Source organism: Sparus aurata, chromosome 18, assembly GCF_900880675.1.
Source record: "Sparus aurata chromosome 18, fSpaAur1.1, whole genome shotgun sequence".
Taxonomy (NCBI): Eukaryota; Metazoa; Chordata; class Actinopteri; order Spariformes; family Sparidae; genus Sparus; species Sparus aurata.
The window spans coordinates 12,789,097-12,805,814 of NC_044204.1; the positions used below are offsets into that span (position 1 = coordinate 12,789,097).

At 41.8% G+C, this 16,718-nt stretch overlaps 2 protein-coding genes across 2 annotated transcripts; both read left to right on the forward strand.

Annotated features, from left to right (window-relative positions):
• Positions 1-5,619: 5,619 nt before the first annotated feature.
• LOC115569324 (uncharacterized) lies at positions 5,620-10,150 on the forward strand. Its single transcript, XM_030397349.1, has 3 exons — positions 5,620-6,059; positions 6,207-9,978; positions 10,092-10,150. The coding sequence occupies exons 2-3, from the start codon at positions 6,519-6,521 to the stop codon at positions 10,148-10,150; spliced, it is 3,519 nt and encodes a 1,172-aa protein (XP_030253209.1). The 5' UTR covers positions 5,620-6,059; positions 6,207-6,518.
• On the forward strand, positions 9,844-13,380 carry LOC115568382 (uncharacterized). Its single transcript, XM_030395617.1, has 2 exons — positions 9,844-13,102; positions 13,250-13,380. The coding sequence occupies exon 1, from the start codon at positions 10,332-10,334 to the stop codon at positions 12,546-12,548; it is 2,217 nt and encodes a 738-aa protein (XP_030251477.1). The 5' UTR covers positions 9,844-10,331; the 3' UTR covers positions 12,549-13,102; positions 13,250-13,380.
• Positions 13,381-16,718: the final 3,338 nt, after the last annotated feature.

The following is a 16,718-nucleotide window of genomic DNA, read 5'->3' on the forward strand; positions in this document are numbered from 1 at the left end:
CATCGTAAGGTTGAATTGATTCCCCTTCATCATAGTGTACACAGTTATGTCTATATCACAATTGGTAAACTAGTTTGTAAACTCTCAATTATGGCCTGTCGTTGCGGCGATGCATCTTTTAATATAGAGAAATGTCCACACCTCTTGAGCATTGCACAGCAAAATAAAACAATGAAACACAGAAATGTACTTGAACAACATTTATTCTGGCGAACTGGTTACCAAAACAGCTGCCCTTTCAAACAGAGTGTAATTACCAAAACATGAAGCTAAAGAAAAAATACAGTCCTGGTGACACTTAAAACTGAATATCGTGTGAAATGTGATACCGATGCTTTCTTTAACTATACATTTATCAAATTCTCACAATCTTTCATATTCAGAATCTTTCATGCTTTTCTTTCATAACAATGTGTCACAAAAGTTTTGTGCAAGTGTGCAAGTTGTGTTTTTAATATATTTTTAAAAAACAATCAAGTTAATCAGGACAGTTCAATCTTTGACTAACAAAGCTCAAACACAAAGGCAACCCCGCTGCTGATGAGCGAGGAGGATGATTTCTGATTTGATCTCATCTAATATAATTATAGCTTCATCGACAGTCTGGCTTCCTGCATGTTCTCTGTTTTCCATTCTTCCTCTCTCATCTTTTGTGCTTTTTCCCCTTTTCTTGTCTTTGATTTTGTTCATCTTCCCCTTCCGCTTTACCTCTTCTCTTCCATATCTGTTGTCAGAGTTCTTTCCCATGTGTCAGTATCTCTGCATGAATGGGGGATCCCATTGGGTGAGAACAATTTTCCAATCAGCATAGCAGTTTGATTAATTAGCCAGCAGTGTCAGTGAAGAAGCGAGGACCTGCTCACACAGAGAACTCATCATCCGCTCTGAGAAGGAGGAGGTATTTTAAAGAAAAAGTTTAAAGGTTATATGATTAAAAATGATCACTGGCTGTTTAATGCAGCCATGTGGGCAGTCTAACTAATGCAGCTTCCACCCACAATGCACTTCTCATCATGCAGCTTTAGGAGTTGGTCTTTTAACAGACGCTGACATGAAATGATAGATCATTTGGATGTCACTGAGTGCAACTGTTCTCCTCCCACTTGTAAGATGCTAGTCGTGACTTTACATCAACCCCTGACAACTAAAGTTCCATTCTTTGCTTTGCCAGAAATTTAAATTGGCTTAATGTGGAGCCTCCAAAGAACACTGATCGCCCTCCAGAAATGTGCCTCTTTCTGCTGTCCAAGTTATTTATTGTGACCCAGATGATGCTGCTCGTCTGCCTTCTAAGAGGACTTTGTTTTGTTTTTTACTTCTTATGGCACCAATGGACAATGCAGTTTTTTCTCAGTTGCATTTCATAACGAAAAGTTAAAAGTAACTTGGTAGGAGAAAACTGGTGTCACATCACTTCACACTTCATGTAATTTAAAGTGTGAAGCACGTGCCAAGAACACCAGACAGCACATTTCGGGGGGTCACTCAACATGTCATTGGTGCAAGATACTATGTGATCTCTAAACAGCCAAGTGTAATTACAACTGTGAATATGACCATTCTGGATGGATTCAAATCTGACTGTTCAAACTACCATCAGAGGTCATTACTTGTTGATCTAAGCAACCTGCAAATGGGTATTTTACGTGTCCAACATCGGCAACTACATCATTATTATAGTTAAGAGTTGATTTGCCCACTTTCTGCCAAAGTTCAGAAGCTCCTGATGCTTCTAAAAGTTAATATTAATTAATAATTATTGCAGCCACTAGAGGTCGCTGTCTAACATGTAAATATGGCTTGTAATAAGCTACTTTAATTTTTGACCTATATGGTTGTTTTTCCTGATGACAGGCTCTTTTGACAATTCCTTTCTAGAGCAACAGCTCCAAACCATATACCACTTCATCTTGGCTTGTAGATGGTAACTGGCTTTTCATAATCTAGACAACTCTGCTGTGAAAAATGGGAAGTCGCGGCGCATTAACAGGGACTTTCTTTCCCTTCTGTGGCAGCAAACACCACACAACCCTAGAGCTGTAACAGCATGCATTTTTCTGTGACTTTGACTATGTGACATAGATATAACGTCTGGATATAGCATTGGAGATGGCACATGAGGTCAAAGAAGCTCGACCTAACCGGGGATAATAATATGCTCATCTTCGGTATTGTGGAACCTATAGTTTAAGCGTCCAGCTAACTTTAAAAACAACTAATTAAAAATTATGTGGCTCTTCTAGACTTTAGACTTTGACAGTCAAACAAGTAATTTTTTCTGGGTTTGTGATGCTCATAAAATGCATACGCAGTTGTACAGCCACTTCTTTCACAATGTAAGCTTATGGGCCCCAATGTATCACATGTTGCTGTAATTACCAGTTTGAAGGCTGTGAAAATTGACTACAAAGCCTGGCACTCTTCTTGGAGGCTTGCAATGTGCTTGTACCTCCATCACACACCAGGAGAGACTGATTTCCCACAACAAGTCCACTAGGCTCTGACACAAACTGTGTTTATTTATTTATTTATTTGTTTTTGTTTTCGGCAGTTTTTCTCGTGATTTCAGCAGTTACCAAACAGCTTCAGGAAACAAAGAATCAGACTTGTGATGTGCCCATTGTAGACGGACATCAGTGGCTAAATTCTAAAAATCTCATCTGGACTTTATCCAGATGCAAGATACTTGAAATTACAAAATTGAATGGGAGTTTGTTTCCTTCAGTTGAGGCTTTAAACATTGGCTTAGAATTAGATTGGCAGATTGAATGATTAGATTTTGGGCCTGCAGTAGCAAAACATTTAGTCATACATTAGTTACAGCAATCAGTTAAAAAGTACTGCGCGTTTGTTGAAGAGTTTAGTTTACTTTGCAAGTAGAGGCTTTTAATATTTAGGAATCTAAATTATTCAGAAGTCTTTCAAGTGGCATTTAAATATCCTGAGGAATAGTTTAGTACATGTCTACTCGAGTGTTTCAGAAATTGGGTCCTCCGGAGCTCAACGTGACGTGATAATATCAAAGGATACACACAACCTCTGTTAACAATGAATCCTATTAGACAACAGAAACCTTTTAAATCTGTTAGAATGATTTAAGCAAATCCTTATTCATGTTTTTGATATCCGTCATTGGTCTAAACATGATAAATGCACATTTCCAGGGGCAGGATTAACTTACTGTGCATTAAAATCCGCAGACGAAAAGCACAAATAAGAAGCAGCTAATTGAAGCAACCAAACAAATGGGTCTTAATATAGACGCACGTGGCGACATCCCTTTTTTTTTTTTCCTTCATTACTGAACCTCGATATTTAATGACAGCTGCAGCGCGACTAGCCAAATGGATAAAGGACTGCCTTCTTCCGCCAGAGAGTGTGGAGTGATTGACAACTGAGAGGTGCAGTGGAGAGATGAAAAGTCTTCTCTGTAGGTCTAAGCCGTTTGGAAGAGTCATGGTGTCTTGCAAGATTTGAAAATTCATTCCACCTTTCTTAGAAGCTGTCTCCTTTCTTGCTCAGCTCCACTGAGATTCTACCTGAACGTTAATATTAGGAACAATTGAATGGGGTTACATTAGGGGAGTAAATGTCTCTAGGGCTGGGCAATATATCAATATTTGTTATTGATTTGAGACTATTGTCTTTTTTGGATGTTATGTCGTAGTGTGGCACAAGTGATATCACTTTAATGTAATGCAGCCTTTAAAACCAGGATATCATTGTCTGAACTTACCGGACTGTTCAGACTGTTTTAATACTTATCTTTACCCAAGAGAATCTGAGCAAGAGAAGGGACAAGAGGAGAGTGTGAAGGCTGTGTTGGTAGCATAGACTGTGGTACATGTTTTCAGAAACAGCGGGGAAATCACCACCATGTCCAGTTCTGTACTGCGGTCAAGCCTGCCATGGTTCGCGTTTGCTTGGTTAAATCAGCCGCACATTTTTTTTCCAGTGCGAAATTCTCTAACATTTACGGTGATCGTAATGAAGCCGCTCTGAAGAGCTGCTGGCAGTGACGGTGGGTCAGACTGCAGACTCACAGTCAGACCCATGAAACACACACGGTACTTTACAGTCAGTATTCCCGGTAATAAACTGAAAGTATCAGCGCTGGACCATACGTCGACGTCGCCCCCATATTGGATGTGGCAGCTCAGCCCCGTGAACTAATACAAGTCAATGGAGTGAACTTTATAAAGCTTCTTCTACAAAGTGCTATAAGCTAATGTCTGTCTCTCTCCCACACCCACGCACCTGCAGCGGGTCACAAAATCACCGGCCGCTTTATAGCCTGGAGCCCCTCCTTTCCGAAACCCCGCTGTTCTGAACATAGACTTCAATTCATCGTAATGGCGGGGTTTCCCTTTTTTTCAAAGACCCCGCTATTCCGAAAAGTCTATTGGGGAAACCCTCCATTCCGAACCCCCCCCCACTCCGAACGGACACAATCAGAAAGGAAACGGAGGCTGCACATTTCTCCCTTTTTGCTTTGTGGGTTCCAACGGATCATGTGGCTGATTAACCGCAAAACAAGCCTACTTCATATTAATGACATAACGCTCATTATGCTTCAGCTGGACAAATGGCTATGTTGAACTGAAATTATTTTATCATGCTAAATATCCGAAATTGTGTGAAAATTGCTCCAATGCGTTATACCAATCTTCGGACATATTCAGACACAGCCTGATATGGGTTCTGAGCAAAGAAATGTCTGTTTTCTCCCCCGGTCTGTTGTCAGCAGGAGCGGGGGCTGCAGGCTCGCGCCTGGGTGAAGTGGGCTCAAGCCAGAGTTCAGCCGAGAGAGAAAAATTGTGTATTTCTTTTGCTCTGTGGGAGATCTCCCACAACAGAGTGGATGAGAAACCAAGGGGGACAGATCTGCCCAGCAAACATCAGAACGCAGAGTGCAGCCTTTGTCTGTCACCTGGTTCAGCACCCTGGACAGCTGCCTGCGTAACCGGATGTGGGAATTTGATGCATTTGAAGCCGCGACATTTGGTTTGGAAACGTCATATATAATAACATTGTTTTTGAGTCGTAAACAGTTCTGTAAGTGGAAGAAATAAGAATCAATTAGGCTATTAGTGTTAGTCCTTCTTCATATAAAGTTGTGTTACAGTCGCACAGCTGGAGACCGCTAACAAAGTTAGAGACAAGAGAGACAATGAATGAAATCCCGCGAAATGATGTGCGGTCACTATGACCGCTTATGGCTGAAATAGGTAAAACAAATCACATTTTCTTTTCCTTTTGTGTAATTTATATATAAAAAACTATTCTCAATTCAAATACAGACACTTTTAGAAAATGGTTAGAAGTCTGTAATGTTTGCATTTTCTTTACATCGCAGATTGATAACTTAATTGTGATAATGTTAAAAGTTATTATTATTATTATTATTATTATTATTTCACATAAACACACACACAGCAAGTATAATGGTACTGTGCTAGGTATTCTTTTCGTGGTTCTTGGTGCTTGGAGCAATATTGTTGTTGTGGCATTCATGCCAATAAAGCGAATTTGAAATGAATTGAATTACTAAACCTTTAGATTCTTGCCTATAGACTGATAAGTGTTGTGTTTAAAAATGAGCAATGTAGCAAACCACCTTTTGGTTTTATGTATTGCTGCTACTCATTTTGTCCTCAAGAGGGCAGCCTTGTATTGCTAAAATGGTTAAATAAGTTAAAATCTTTAAAAACTAATAGTTAAGTCACTTTAAATGCACTGTGACATGATTTTGTTACATAAATATATTTCATGATCTGAGTGCATTATGTTAAAATGTAATTCATCTGGTTTTATATGTATATTGTCCGTTTTGAAGGTTATATTTGTAATGAGCTTTTATTTTGAAGAGATCGCTAACATACCTTGCTAGTTCCTGGCGGTATTTTGTCTTCCGGTATAAACAAAGGAACGGTAAGAGTGAGCTGACGGTAAAAGTAAAAGGTTTTAAGGCAAACTAAGGAAAATAAGGCAATAAAGCAACGGTAACTCAAGAATAAAACACCAAAGAATGTATTAGCTACCCCCCGAGGAGGCATAAGGTCAGTGTGTGTGTTACGGTCATATTTACAATTTACGTTACTATGCTAAAGCTAAGCTAATTCTCGCTCACCTGCGATGAAGCTACGGTGTATTGTACAGTGCAGAGGGGAAACATAAATGTAATTGTACTTTTTGTGTTTCTTCAGTTCTCACGTTGATTTTCACAAGATGAATTTCTACAAGTTGGTTTTCACAGAGCTGGTTTATGGAGCTGTTTGTGAAAATAAAGACAGTTTTGAGAAAATCATCAGTCGGGTCCACAATCTGTCGGAGGGTATGCTACAGTGAGAACTTCACCCAGCGAGGCACCAGGGAGAACTTCGCTCATCGAGGCACCGGTGACTTCGCCCAGCAAGGGACCAGTGACAACTTTACCGCATGCATCGCCACTCTGTCTGTGAACTCCACGGTCAAACGACACAGCACGGTGCTACGCTACAGCGTTGTATGGTAAAGTGATGGCTCAAGGGACGGTAAAGACCACAAATACAGTGAAAATGGATGCCTTAAAGGAACAGATAAACAAACTACAAGCAGAAATTGAAGAAAATAGAGGATTGCTAAATCAAAAGGATGAAGAAGACTTGTCATGGCAGGAATTAAAGAAGCTAACTGAAACCAAAAGTAAAGAACTAGTTGAGCTTCAACATGAAATGAATGACACTGAGGAAATAAAAATACCACGTCATTCAGAACGCAAAAGTGTACCCACAGAGAAGTTCCTGGCCCATCAGAAGGAAGAACAAAGTAAAAAAGAAAGGAGACTGCTTAGTCTTTATGAACAATGGAAAATTAAAATCAGATCAACTAAAGAAAACTTAAAGCAAAACACAACAGATATGGAACTGGCTAAAATGGCAGACACTGTTGAAAACGGAAAGGATGACATCATGAAAATTTACTACGAAATAAGACAGGGTACCACCCCATCTGCTGATTTAAGACGCAAAATAGATGCCTGTGAGGCAGTCACTAAAGACATTATGAAAATAATCAATGAACGCTTATCCGGAATAGACGATGTCTTTGATGCAGAGCGTGAAAAGCGCAAACTCCGGGAGCTCCATGCTCATAACTACGCCCACTCCATTTATGGGACTGCTTCTCAGTCAGCTAATAGTCACTTCTCAGAAGCATCAGTCATGGCTGCAAAGAGGGCTGAAGCAGTCGCAGAGCTCGCTGCAAAAGAGGCTCAATGTAAATTAATGGAGGAAGAAAGAAAGCAGAAGGAAAAAATAAGGATGATGGAGTCTGAATTAGAGCGTTTGCAAGCAGAAAGGGACAGAGAAGTAGCACGTGTCAGACTGGAAAGCTACGACAGAGAAATCAGACAGGAAACTGACAATCAGCCCTTACAGCAAATGAACAGTCTGCCTACACAGCAACAAGACAGTAAATACAACAGGCAGAACCCTGCCATCCCCTCTGTGTATCACCAAAACCCTTCCATAGTCCCACCAAATTCACCCACTGACATCTCCTCTTTAGCCCAAGCCATACAAGACAGCATAACCATTAACAGACTCCCCATGCCAATGCCCACAGCGTTTGGAGGAGACCCTATCCACTACATTGAATGGAGAGCTTCATTCATGTCACTGATAGATAGAAAAGGCATCTCATCAGCCGACAAACTTTATTATCTAAAGAAATATGTCAGTGGCCCTGCTCACAAATGTATTGAAGGTACCTTTTATCGAGACGATGACGAAGCATACAGAGATGCATGGAATAAGCTCAACCAACGCTACGGGCAGCCATTTGTCATTCAAAGGGCCTTCAGGGACAAACTGTCAAAATGGCCGAAAGTGCAAACCAAAGACGCTGAAGGGTTAAGGGCCTTCTCTGATTTCCTAAATGCCTGTCTCCAAGCCATGCCTCACGTGAGAGGTTTAGAAATCCTGAATGATTGTGAAGAGAATCAAAAGCTAACACAAAAAGTCCCAGATTGGCTAGCAGCACGCTGGAATCGTCAAGTCTCAATAGCTCTCATGGAAGGAAGAGACTTCCCCACTTTTGAAGACTTCGCCAAATTTGTGTCAGTGGAAGCGGAGATAGCATGTAACCCAATCACTTCCCTGCATGCTCTACACTCATCCAGCTCATCCTACGTCAAAAGAAACACAAATGAAACAAAGGGAAACAAAGTAAGTGTCTTCAGCATTCAAACAAATGCAAACACTGAAAACACAAGGTCAAACTATGGAAAAGAAAGGCCTCCCTGCATGTGGTGCAAAGATGAAAAGCATCAACTATCCAAGTGCTCAAAATTCAAAGAAAAATCCATCGAGGAACGACGAACATTCATAAAAGACAATAAACTGTGCTATGGATGTGTCAAACCAGGTCACAATGCCAAGGAATGTCGTCACCGTCACACTTGTGAGCTGTGTAAAGGAAGGCATCCCACCTGTCTACATGACGAGAATTACAAAGGGCATGAGGAGAAAGACAGACCTGTAAGCGTGGAAAGAAGGAAAATTACAGCAAATGTGAACACAGCTTCAAACTGTACAAATGAAATTGTGACTGCTAGCCCACTCTGTGTCACTAAAGAGGGTCAGTCATACAGCACCTCCATGATCGTCCCTGTGTGGATCTCCTCTGCCTCCCAGCCAACCAAAGAACAGCTCGTTTACGCACTGTTGGACACCCAGAGCGACAGCACCTTCATTGAGAGAGAAGTAAGTGATGAATTACAACCAAACACTTTCCCCGTGCAACTGAAACTCACTACTATGCTAGGAGAGAGCATGATAATGAAAAGTGAAAGAGTAGAAGGACTTCGTGTCAGAGGCTACAATTCAGGCATTTACATTGATCTCCCTCCTTCATACACAAAAGACTGTATCCCCATGAACCGTGATAACATACCTACTCATCAAACAGCAAAACAATGGCCTCACCTAACAGCAATCACAGATCAGATACCACCTCTCCTCAGCTGTGATGTCGGACTCCTCATTGGGTATAACTGTCCGAGAGCTATAAAACCCAGACAAATGATCGATGGAGCAGACAATGAGCCCTACGCCGTCCTCACAGACTTGGGGTGGAGCATTGTGGGCTGCTCTACACCTGGCTTTAATGAAAGACAGTCAAGCTTGTGTCACAGAGTCACGGTAAAGGAACTTCCTCCAGTAATGCCGATGGATGTGATAAGCGTCCTGGAGTCAGACTTTAAGGACACAAAAGGAGATGACAAAACTGTCTCACAAGAGGACCTCATGTTCCTGAGCACACTCAAGGATGGTATAAAGAAAAATGCCCAGGGACATTACGAGATGCCTCTTCCATTTAAAAAACGGCCCTCCCTACCTGACAACAAAAGGCTCGCTGAAATCAGGCTCAGTCATCTTCAACGGAAGTTCAGCAGGGATGAAAAATACAAAAGAGACTACACAACATACATGAAGGAAATCATAGAAAGAGGTGATGTGGAAGAGGTGCCCACAGATGGAACTGAAGGTGAGCGGTGGTATATTCCACATCATGGCATATATCACCCTCAGAAGCCTGACAAACTACGCATTGTGTTTGACTGCTCGGCAAAATACTGTGGCACAAGCTTAAATGAACACCTGCTCCCAGGGCCAGACATGATCAATAACCTAACAGGTATTCTAATAAGGTTCAGACAGCATCCCATTGCTCTTCTATGTGACATAGAGAAAATGTTTCACCAATTTCATGTCCAAGAGGAAGACCGCAACTACCTCCGGTTCCTCTGGTGGAAGGATGGAGATACAACAACACAACCTCAGGAGTACCGCATGGAAGTACACCTCTTCGGTGCGGTGTCATCCCCCGGGTGTGCGAACTATGGACTTAAATATCTAGCCAAAGAACACAGCCACTCACACCCAGTAGGAGCACAATTTGTTACAAAAGACTTTTATGTAGACGACGGAGTGACAAGTGCCGACAATGTGAAGAGAGCCATTCAGTTGGCGCATGAGGCAAGGGAGATATGCAGCAAAGGTGGTCTCCGTCTCCACAAATTTGTGTCAAATAACCATGCTGTATTGCAGAGCCTGCCCCCATCAGAGTGTGCAACAGAGACAAACACAAAGGACTTAACATTCAATGACACATTGGAGCGAGCTTTAGGAATTCAATGGAGCATAAAAGAGGACAGCTTCAGATTCAACAACATCTTAAAAGACCAACCAGCAACACGGAGAGGCATACTATCTACTGTCGCTTCCATATATGACCCTCTCGGCTTTCTCGCACCATATGTCCTCAACGGAAAGAGAATCCTCCAAGAGATGTGTAACCAGGGCACTAGTTGGGATGAACCCCTGCCAGAGAGGTTAAAATCACGGTGGGAGAGTTGGCAACGTGATTTCACCAACCTACAGAAAATAAACATCACTCGCTGTTACCTACCTGCTGACTTTGGAGAAGTTGTGGAAACTGAATTACACCACTTCTCAGATGCGAGCACAAGCGGATATGGGCAATGCTCTTATCTGAGAGTCAAGAACAAGAAAGGAGAGATTCACTGCTCACTGGTGATAGGAAAGGCCCGTGTTTCTCCAACAAAAGTGACCATGATACCTCGGCTTGAATTAACCGCAGCAGTGGTTTCAGTCTCCATCAGTAACATGCTCCGAGAAGAATTGAGAATTGTTGACGGAAAAGAATACTTTTGGACTGATTCAAAGGTGGTGTTAGGCTACATAAATAACGATGCGCGGCGCTTTCACACTTTTGTAGCCAACCGGGTCCAGAAGATCCGCCACTGTACAAACCCACAGCAATGGCGCTACGTCCCTACGGATGAGAATCCAGCAGATGGAGCATCCCGAGGTAAAACTGTAAATGAACTACTTACCTCTGACTGGTTCACCGGCCCCATGTTTCTCTGGGAGAAGGAGGTACCCACGGAAAATGATGCAGTGCCAGACCTGTCCATAGGGGATCCAGAAGTCAAAAAGGCACAAGCCCTGCAAACAAAAACCACAGAAATAATGAGTCTTGTTGATCGCCTGTCCAAGTTCTCATCATGGTGCCGAGCTACCAGAGCTGTAGCCCGTCTGCTTCGACGAGTTAAAAAGATCACATCACATGCTCTTTCAACAGTGAGCGAAAGAGAAAGTGCTGAGCGTGTCATAATCCTGGATCTGCAAAGACAAGCATATGAAGAGGAAATCAAATCATTGAGCAAAGGTAATCAACTACAGCGTAGCAACAAATTACACCACCTTGACGCTTTCCTCGACACCGACGGTCTCCTCAAGGTGGGAGGACGGCTCCGCCACTCGTCACTCAATGACTCCTTCAAGCATCCAATTGTCATTCCTAAAGAGCACCATGTGACAAAGTTAATAATAGCTCACAACCATGAAAAGACAAAACATCAAGGAAAAGGATTCACAATAAATGAAATCAGAGCCAGTGGATATTGGATTCCTGGAATGAGCAGAGCAGTAACATCATACATCCATCAGTGTGTGATCTGTCGTAAACTCAGGAGAGCTGCAGAGGGTCAAAGAATGAGTGACTTACCTGTAGAACGTGTCGAGCCCTCCCCTCCTTTCACATACTGTGGTATGGATTGCTTTGGCCCTTTTTCGACTACACAGGGAAGAAAACAGCATAAACGATACGGCCTGCTCTTTACCTGTTTTTGCTCACGAGCCATTCACATCGAGATGTTAGAGGATATGTCCACAGACACCTTCATCAACGCCCTACGATGTTTCATTGCTCTCCGTGGTGCAGTCCGTCAAATTCAGTGTGATCAGGGCACCAATTTTGTTGGTGCCAAGAATGAATTCAAGACAGCTTTACAAGAACTTGACATACAGAGACTGAGCACATTCCTGTCACAGAAACAGTGTGATTTCATCATGAATGCACCTCACTCCAGTCACGCAGGGGGCGTGTGGGAACGCCAGATAAAGACTGTCAAAAGTGTTCTGAGCTCTACCCTGTCTCTGTCTCAAGGCAGACTCAACGATGCTTCATTAAGGACTGTACTGTACGAAGCCATGGCCATAGTCAACAGCCGACCCCTCACTGTTGATAACTTGAACTGCCCTGACAGCCTTGAACCTCTCACCCCCAATCATCTCCTCAACATGAAGTCCAGTACAGCACTCCCTCCACCAGGCACGTTCCCTAGAGAGGACCTGTATGGAGCAAAGAGATGGCGTCGTGTACAGTTTTTATTGGAACAGTTTTGGAGTAGATGGAAACGAGAATATCTCCACAATATCACCACAAGGCAGCGGTGGCACACGCCAAAAAGAAATCTAATGGTAGGTGATATAGTGATGGACAAAGATGAACTGTTACCCAGAGGTGAATGGAGACTCGCAAGAGTCAAAGAGACTGTCAGCGGCAAGGATGGACTTGTAAGAAGAGTGAAAATCTCAGTAGGAGATAAGAATCTGAGCAAGAAGGGTGAGCGTCTTGCCAAACCTTCAATATTGGAACGCCCAGTGCAGAAGTTAGTTCTGCTTTTCGAAGCTACTTGAGCTGTGGCTACACAAAGACAATGACACTCTTATTGAGAAAATTATTCTTAGTTCACACTCACAGTATTTAATGTGGAACACAAATAATTTTGGTGGGAGTGTAGCAAACCACCTTTTGGTTTTATGTATTGCTGCTACTCATTTTGTCCTCAAGAGGGCAGCCTTGTATTGCTAAAATGGTTAAATAAGTTAAAATCTTTAAAAACTAATAGTTAAGTCACTTTAAATGCACTGTGACATGATTTTGTTACATAAATATATTTCATGATCTGAGTGCATTATGTTAAAATGTAATTCATCTGGTTTTATATGTATATTGTCCGTTTTGAAGGTTATATTTGTAATGAGCTTTTATTTTGAAGAGATCGCTAACATACCTTGCTAGTTCCTGGCGGTATTTTGTCTTCCGGTATAAACAAAGGAACGGTAAGAGTGAGCTGACGGTAAAAGTAAAAGGTTTTAAGGCAAACTAAGGAAAATAAGGCAATAAAGCAACGGTAACTCAAGAATAAAACACCAAAGAATGTATTAGCTACCCCCCGAGGAGGCATAAGGTCAGTGTGTGTGTTACGGTCATATTTACAATTTACGTTACTATGCTAAAGCTAAGCTAATTCTCGCTCACCTGCGATGAAGCTACGGTGTATTGTACAGTGCAGAGGGGAAACATAAATGTAATTGTACTTTTTGTGTTTCTTCAGTTCTCACGTTGATTTTCACAAGATGAATTTCTACAAGTTGGTTTTCACGGAGCTGGTTTATGGAGCTGTTTGTGAAAATAAAGACAGTTTTGAGAAAATCATCAGTCGGGTCCACAATCTGTCGGAGGGTATGCTACAAGCAATACATCCAGATTTCTTGAGATTTGTATTGTCAATGGGAATTTAAATTTAAATGTCAGGCGATGTTTTCTTCATGGAAATTATTTTTCGGGCAAACAATTATAAGAGAGAGAGGGAGCGCGGACGGGGGATCCGTTGCGTGACAGCGGAGCGGAGGGTCAGCAGCTGGATTTTGCATGCACGGTCAGTATTAGTAGGTGTTTGAGGTTTATTACGTTTGCGGACATTATTACATTCAACGTAATAATGTAACAGCCTTTGCGTGTGCACAGTTTGCGTGTGTAGGCCCGTGGTCATGATAATCCGTCTATGGCTATAAGAGATGGATACACAATCAATTTCATGTAGTTTTTATTGAATCAAAAATACATAGGTAGCCTATTGTCTTCTCCTCTGCTTTTTTTTGTTTTTTTTCGAAGACAAACTGAGCAGCACTGCTCAATCCACTCAATCCGCTCCAGCCGACAGGACTGCCAGCTCTCCGGCGCCCCGGAGCGTGGCTTCTGTTAGGATTTATACATCTTCATTATGCCCCTCTATGCCCCATGACCCCTCAGTATGCCCCCTATGACCCCGGCCTACTAAGAGACTGCCCGTGACTCCCCTCAACAAACACACCACTCATGAAACTGCACACACATCATTCATTGCTCATTAAATTATGACGTCTGCCACACTGTGACACATATAGATTGTCTTTGCCATCTTTTCCTTTTATCTCACATTATTAAGAGTTGCACATATCCTGCTGACTGAGATGGTCAGAAGCAAACAGAACATATTCACTCATCCCTTTCACACATGAAGAGGCCTCCAAGGCCAGCGATATCACCTCCCAAATCCTTTGTGCTTATGCAACAGTGAAGGCACCATAAACAAAGGCAGATAGCGGGGAACAGGCAGTTGAGGCCAGGAACAATTTGTTTTCTTCAACAGGGTGACGACTCCAGGAATCATGGTTCGTGTGCTGAGAAACTGGGACCAGTTTGTGCACCAACGATGGGAGGGCTAAAGTCTAAGCCACGGTTTCTCCCCACCTTTTTTTCTTGACTGTCCAATAATAGTATTCATCCTATCTATATGATTGACCAATGACAATTCAACACATACATTGTGACAGCAATATATAATGTATTACATGCTGAAATTCGGCATCTTTTTTTTGGGCGATTGGTTGCAGTTAACAGCGTTGCTGCTTAGGGCTCTGCTGCCTGCGATTTTTCAAACAGAGAAAGTCTGTTTATCTATTCTTATTAAATAGTTAACAGTACGTCGTAGTCTGTCTTCTATTTGGTCTGTCTACTTTCACCTCTCAAACAAACGAACACGCCTGACACACCCCCTCCTACTCTGACTTTGTCCGTGTTACAATAAACACTCCATGCATCCAGCTACAGCCTCCTGTCCGCTTCAGGGTCTCACCTTTGCTAAAGACACCTAACATTAACAGATCAAAACAGAGTAAACGGCAGCTATCCGACATCAGATCCACGCTCCTGCCTGCCCCAGCCAGCCCCCACACACCGGCCTGTCGCCCGCGCAGCCGCGCGGGAGGGGACAGGAGAGACCCCGGCGCTGCTGCAGAGGAGCCGTGGACTGCGATAACTCTGAGCAGCATGTGAAGTACAATATAATCTATTTCTCGCCTTTCCCCGATGATCTGAATAAGTCGCTAAATTTGTCGCTAGTCCCTTTTTCGAAATAACGTCGCTTAGAGGGACTGAAAAGTCGCTAAGTCTAGCGAGACAGTCGCCATGTTGGCAACACTGAAGAAGAGAGGCCGCTGACGTCACTCTCCTGCGCCGCTTGGGATTGCGAATTCAAATTGAATTTTGGACCTTTTTTTGCGGGGGGAGGGCTTCAAAACGAAAAAGCAGTTTTCTTTGTCTTTGTGTAACAAAATGAGCAGTTTTGAAGAAGAAAATGAAAATGCAATCTGGATGATTTATTAATAATTTTATTCATGAGTCAAAAATGCAGCTCTGACTTTGAAATGAGAAAGCATTTTGGCTAATGCATTTTAATTTTCAAATTTGACATTTCAAATAGAATTTTGGTACCTATTTGCTGGGTCATCTTTTGAAAATTATGTCTTAAATGTCATTTTCCTTATCATTTGAATTAAGTTACATAATCAGCAGTCTTGAAGAAGAAAATGAAAACGCAATTTGGATGATTTATTACTAATTTTATTTATGAGTCAAAAAATGCAGCTACATTCTTAAAATGAAAAAGCATTTCTGTAAATGCATTTTAATTTGAATTATGGTACAAATTTGCTTCCATACATGGCCAGTTATGCAAATTAGGTGATAAGGACATTTAGACTTCTAGGACAGCCAATAGCGACTTTTCTTACTGAGGAGTTGGCAACAGTGCAAGGGCCTGGACAAACAAACAGTTGGAAGTAAAATGTATCAATTATTTTATTTTATCTATTATTTTTATTAAGGTAAGACATTTGGGTTTAATAAAGAAAAATAAAATGGAAAATTGCATAGCATACAACAGTGCATTTGTTCTCCAAAATTCCATGTGATATCCTGTTATGTGATATTGATAGGTTTTCATGATAGTGAGTCCCTAGGAGACACAAATGGTCATTTGAGTGGGTACCCAATAAAATGTGTGCTTTTTCACAAACTGTAGTGTTAGACTGTGGCAGGCTTTATGTTCAAGACAAATTCTCCTATGTGCAAACAAAGAAGCCTAATATTTAAAGTCTTGTTTGATGCAATGTTGTCACAAATATATCAAATTTCCAAAACTTAAGATATGAAGCCCCAAATCTATAATGGATCTCTATCTAGGCATCAAAGGTAGATTTACAAAAAAGTGCAATAGTGTGTGGGCCAGCAAAATGCAGGGCTCCAGACTAATTTGTTTCACCGCTATCGTAAGAGATGCTATCCGAGACTCGAGAGCGAGCGGAAAAACCACCGAAGCTAATGCGCTGAATGTATGTATACCACTTCTGCAGTAGGGCCGAGTTTATGCTAATCATAGCCACGTAACGTAACACGGCTATGATTTCTGACCCGCCCATTACATCCTGAACACAGAAATTTTGATACACAGTTTGTGAGCCTAGCTCCACAATTAAACTCTAAATGGTTGAATGGCTTTTTGGGGTTTTTTTTTGGTGGTGGTGGGGGGGGGAACTGTTCATAACAAAAGATAAATTAATTTAGCTGATATTCATTTCATTTACATGTTCTTTTCTAAAGATGGACAACCGGATTCAATTTGATACGGATGAACTCTTTGACCTCACCTAAAGGGACAGTGGAGAAGAATACTGTATATTCCTCAGACTATTACGGATCAT

Bases quoted from the DNA above. Each gene is read 5' to 3' on its own strand.
- LOC115569324 (XM_030397349.1), top strand. From the start codon at position 6,519: ATGGCTCAAGGGACGGTAAAGACCACAAATACAGTGAAAATGGATGCC. The intron at 9,979-10,091 runs GTGCCGACAATG...GCTGTATTGCAG, and splicing joins TGTAGACGACGGAGTGACAA to AGCCTGCCCCCATCAGAGTG.
- LOC115568382 (XM_030395617.1), top strand. From the start codon at position 10,332: ATGTGTAACCAGGGCACTAGTTGGGATGAACCCCTGCCAGAGAGGTTA.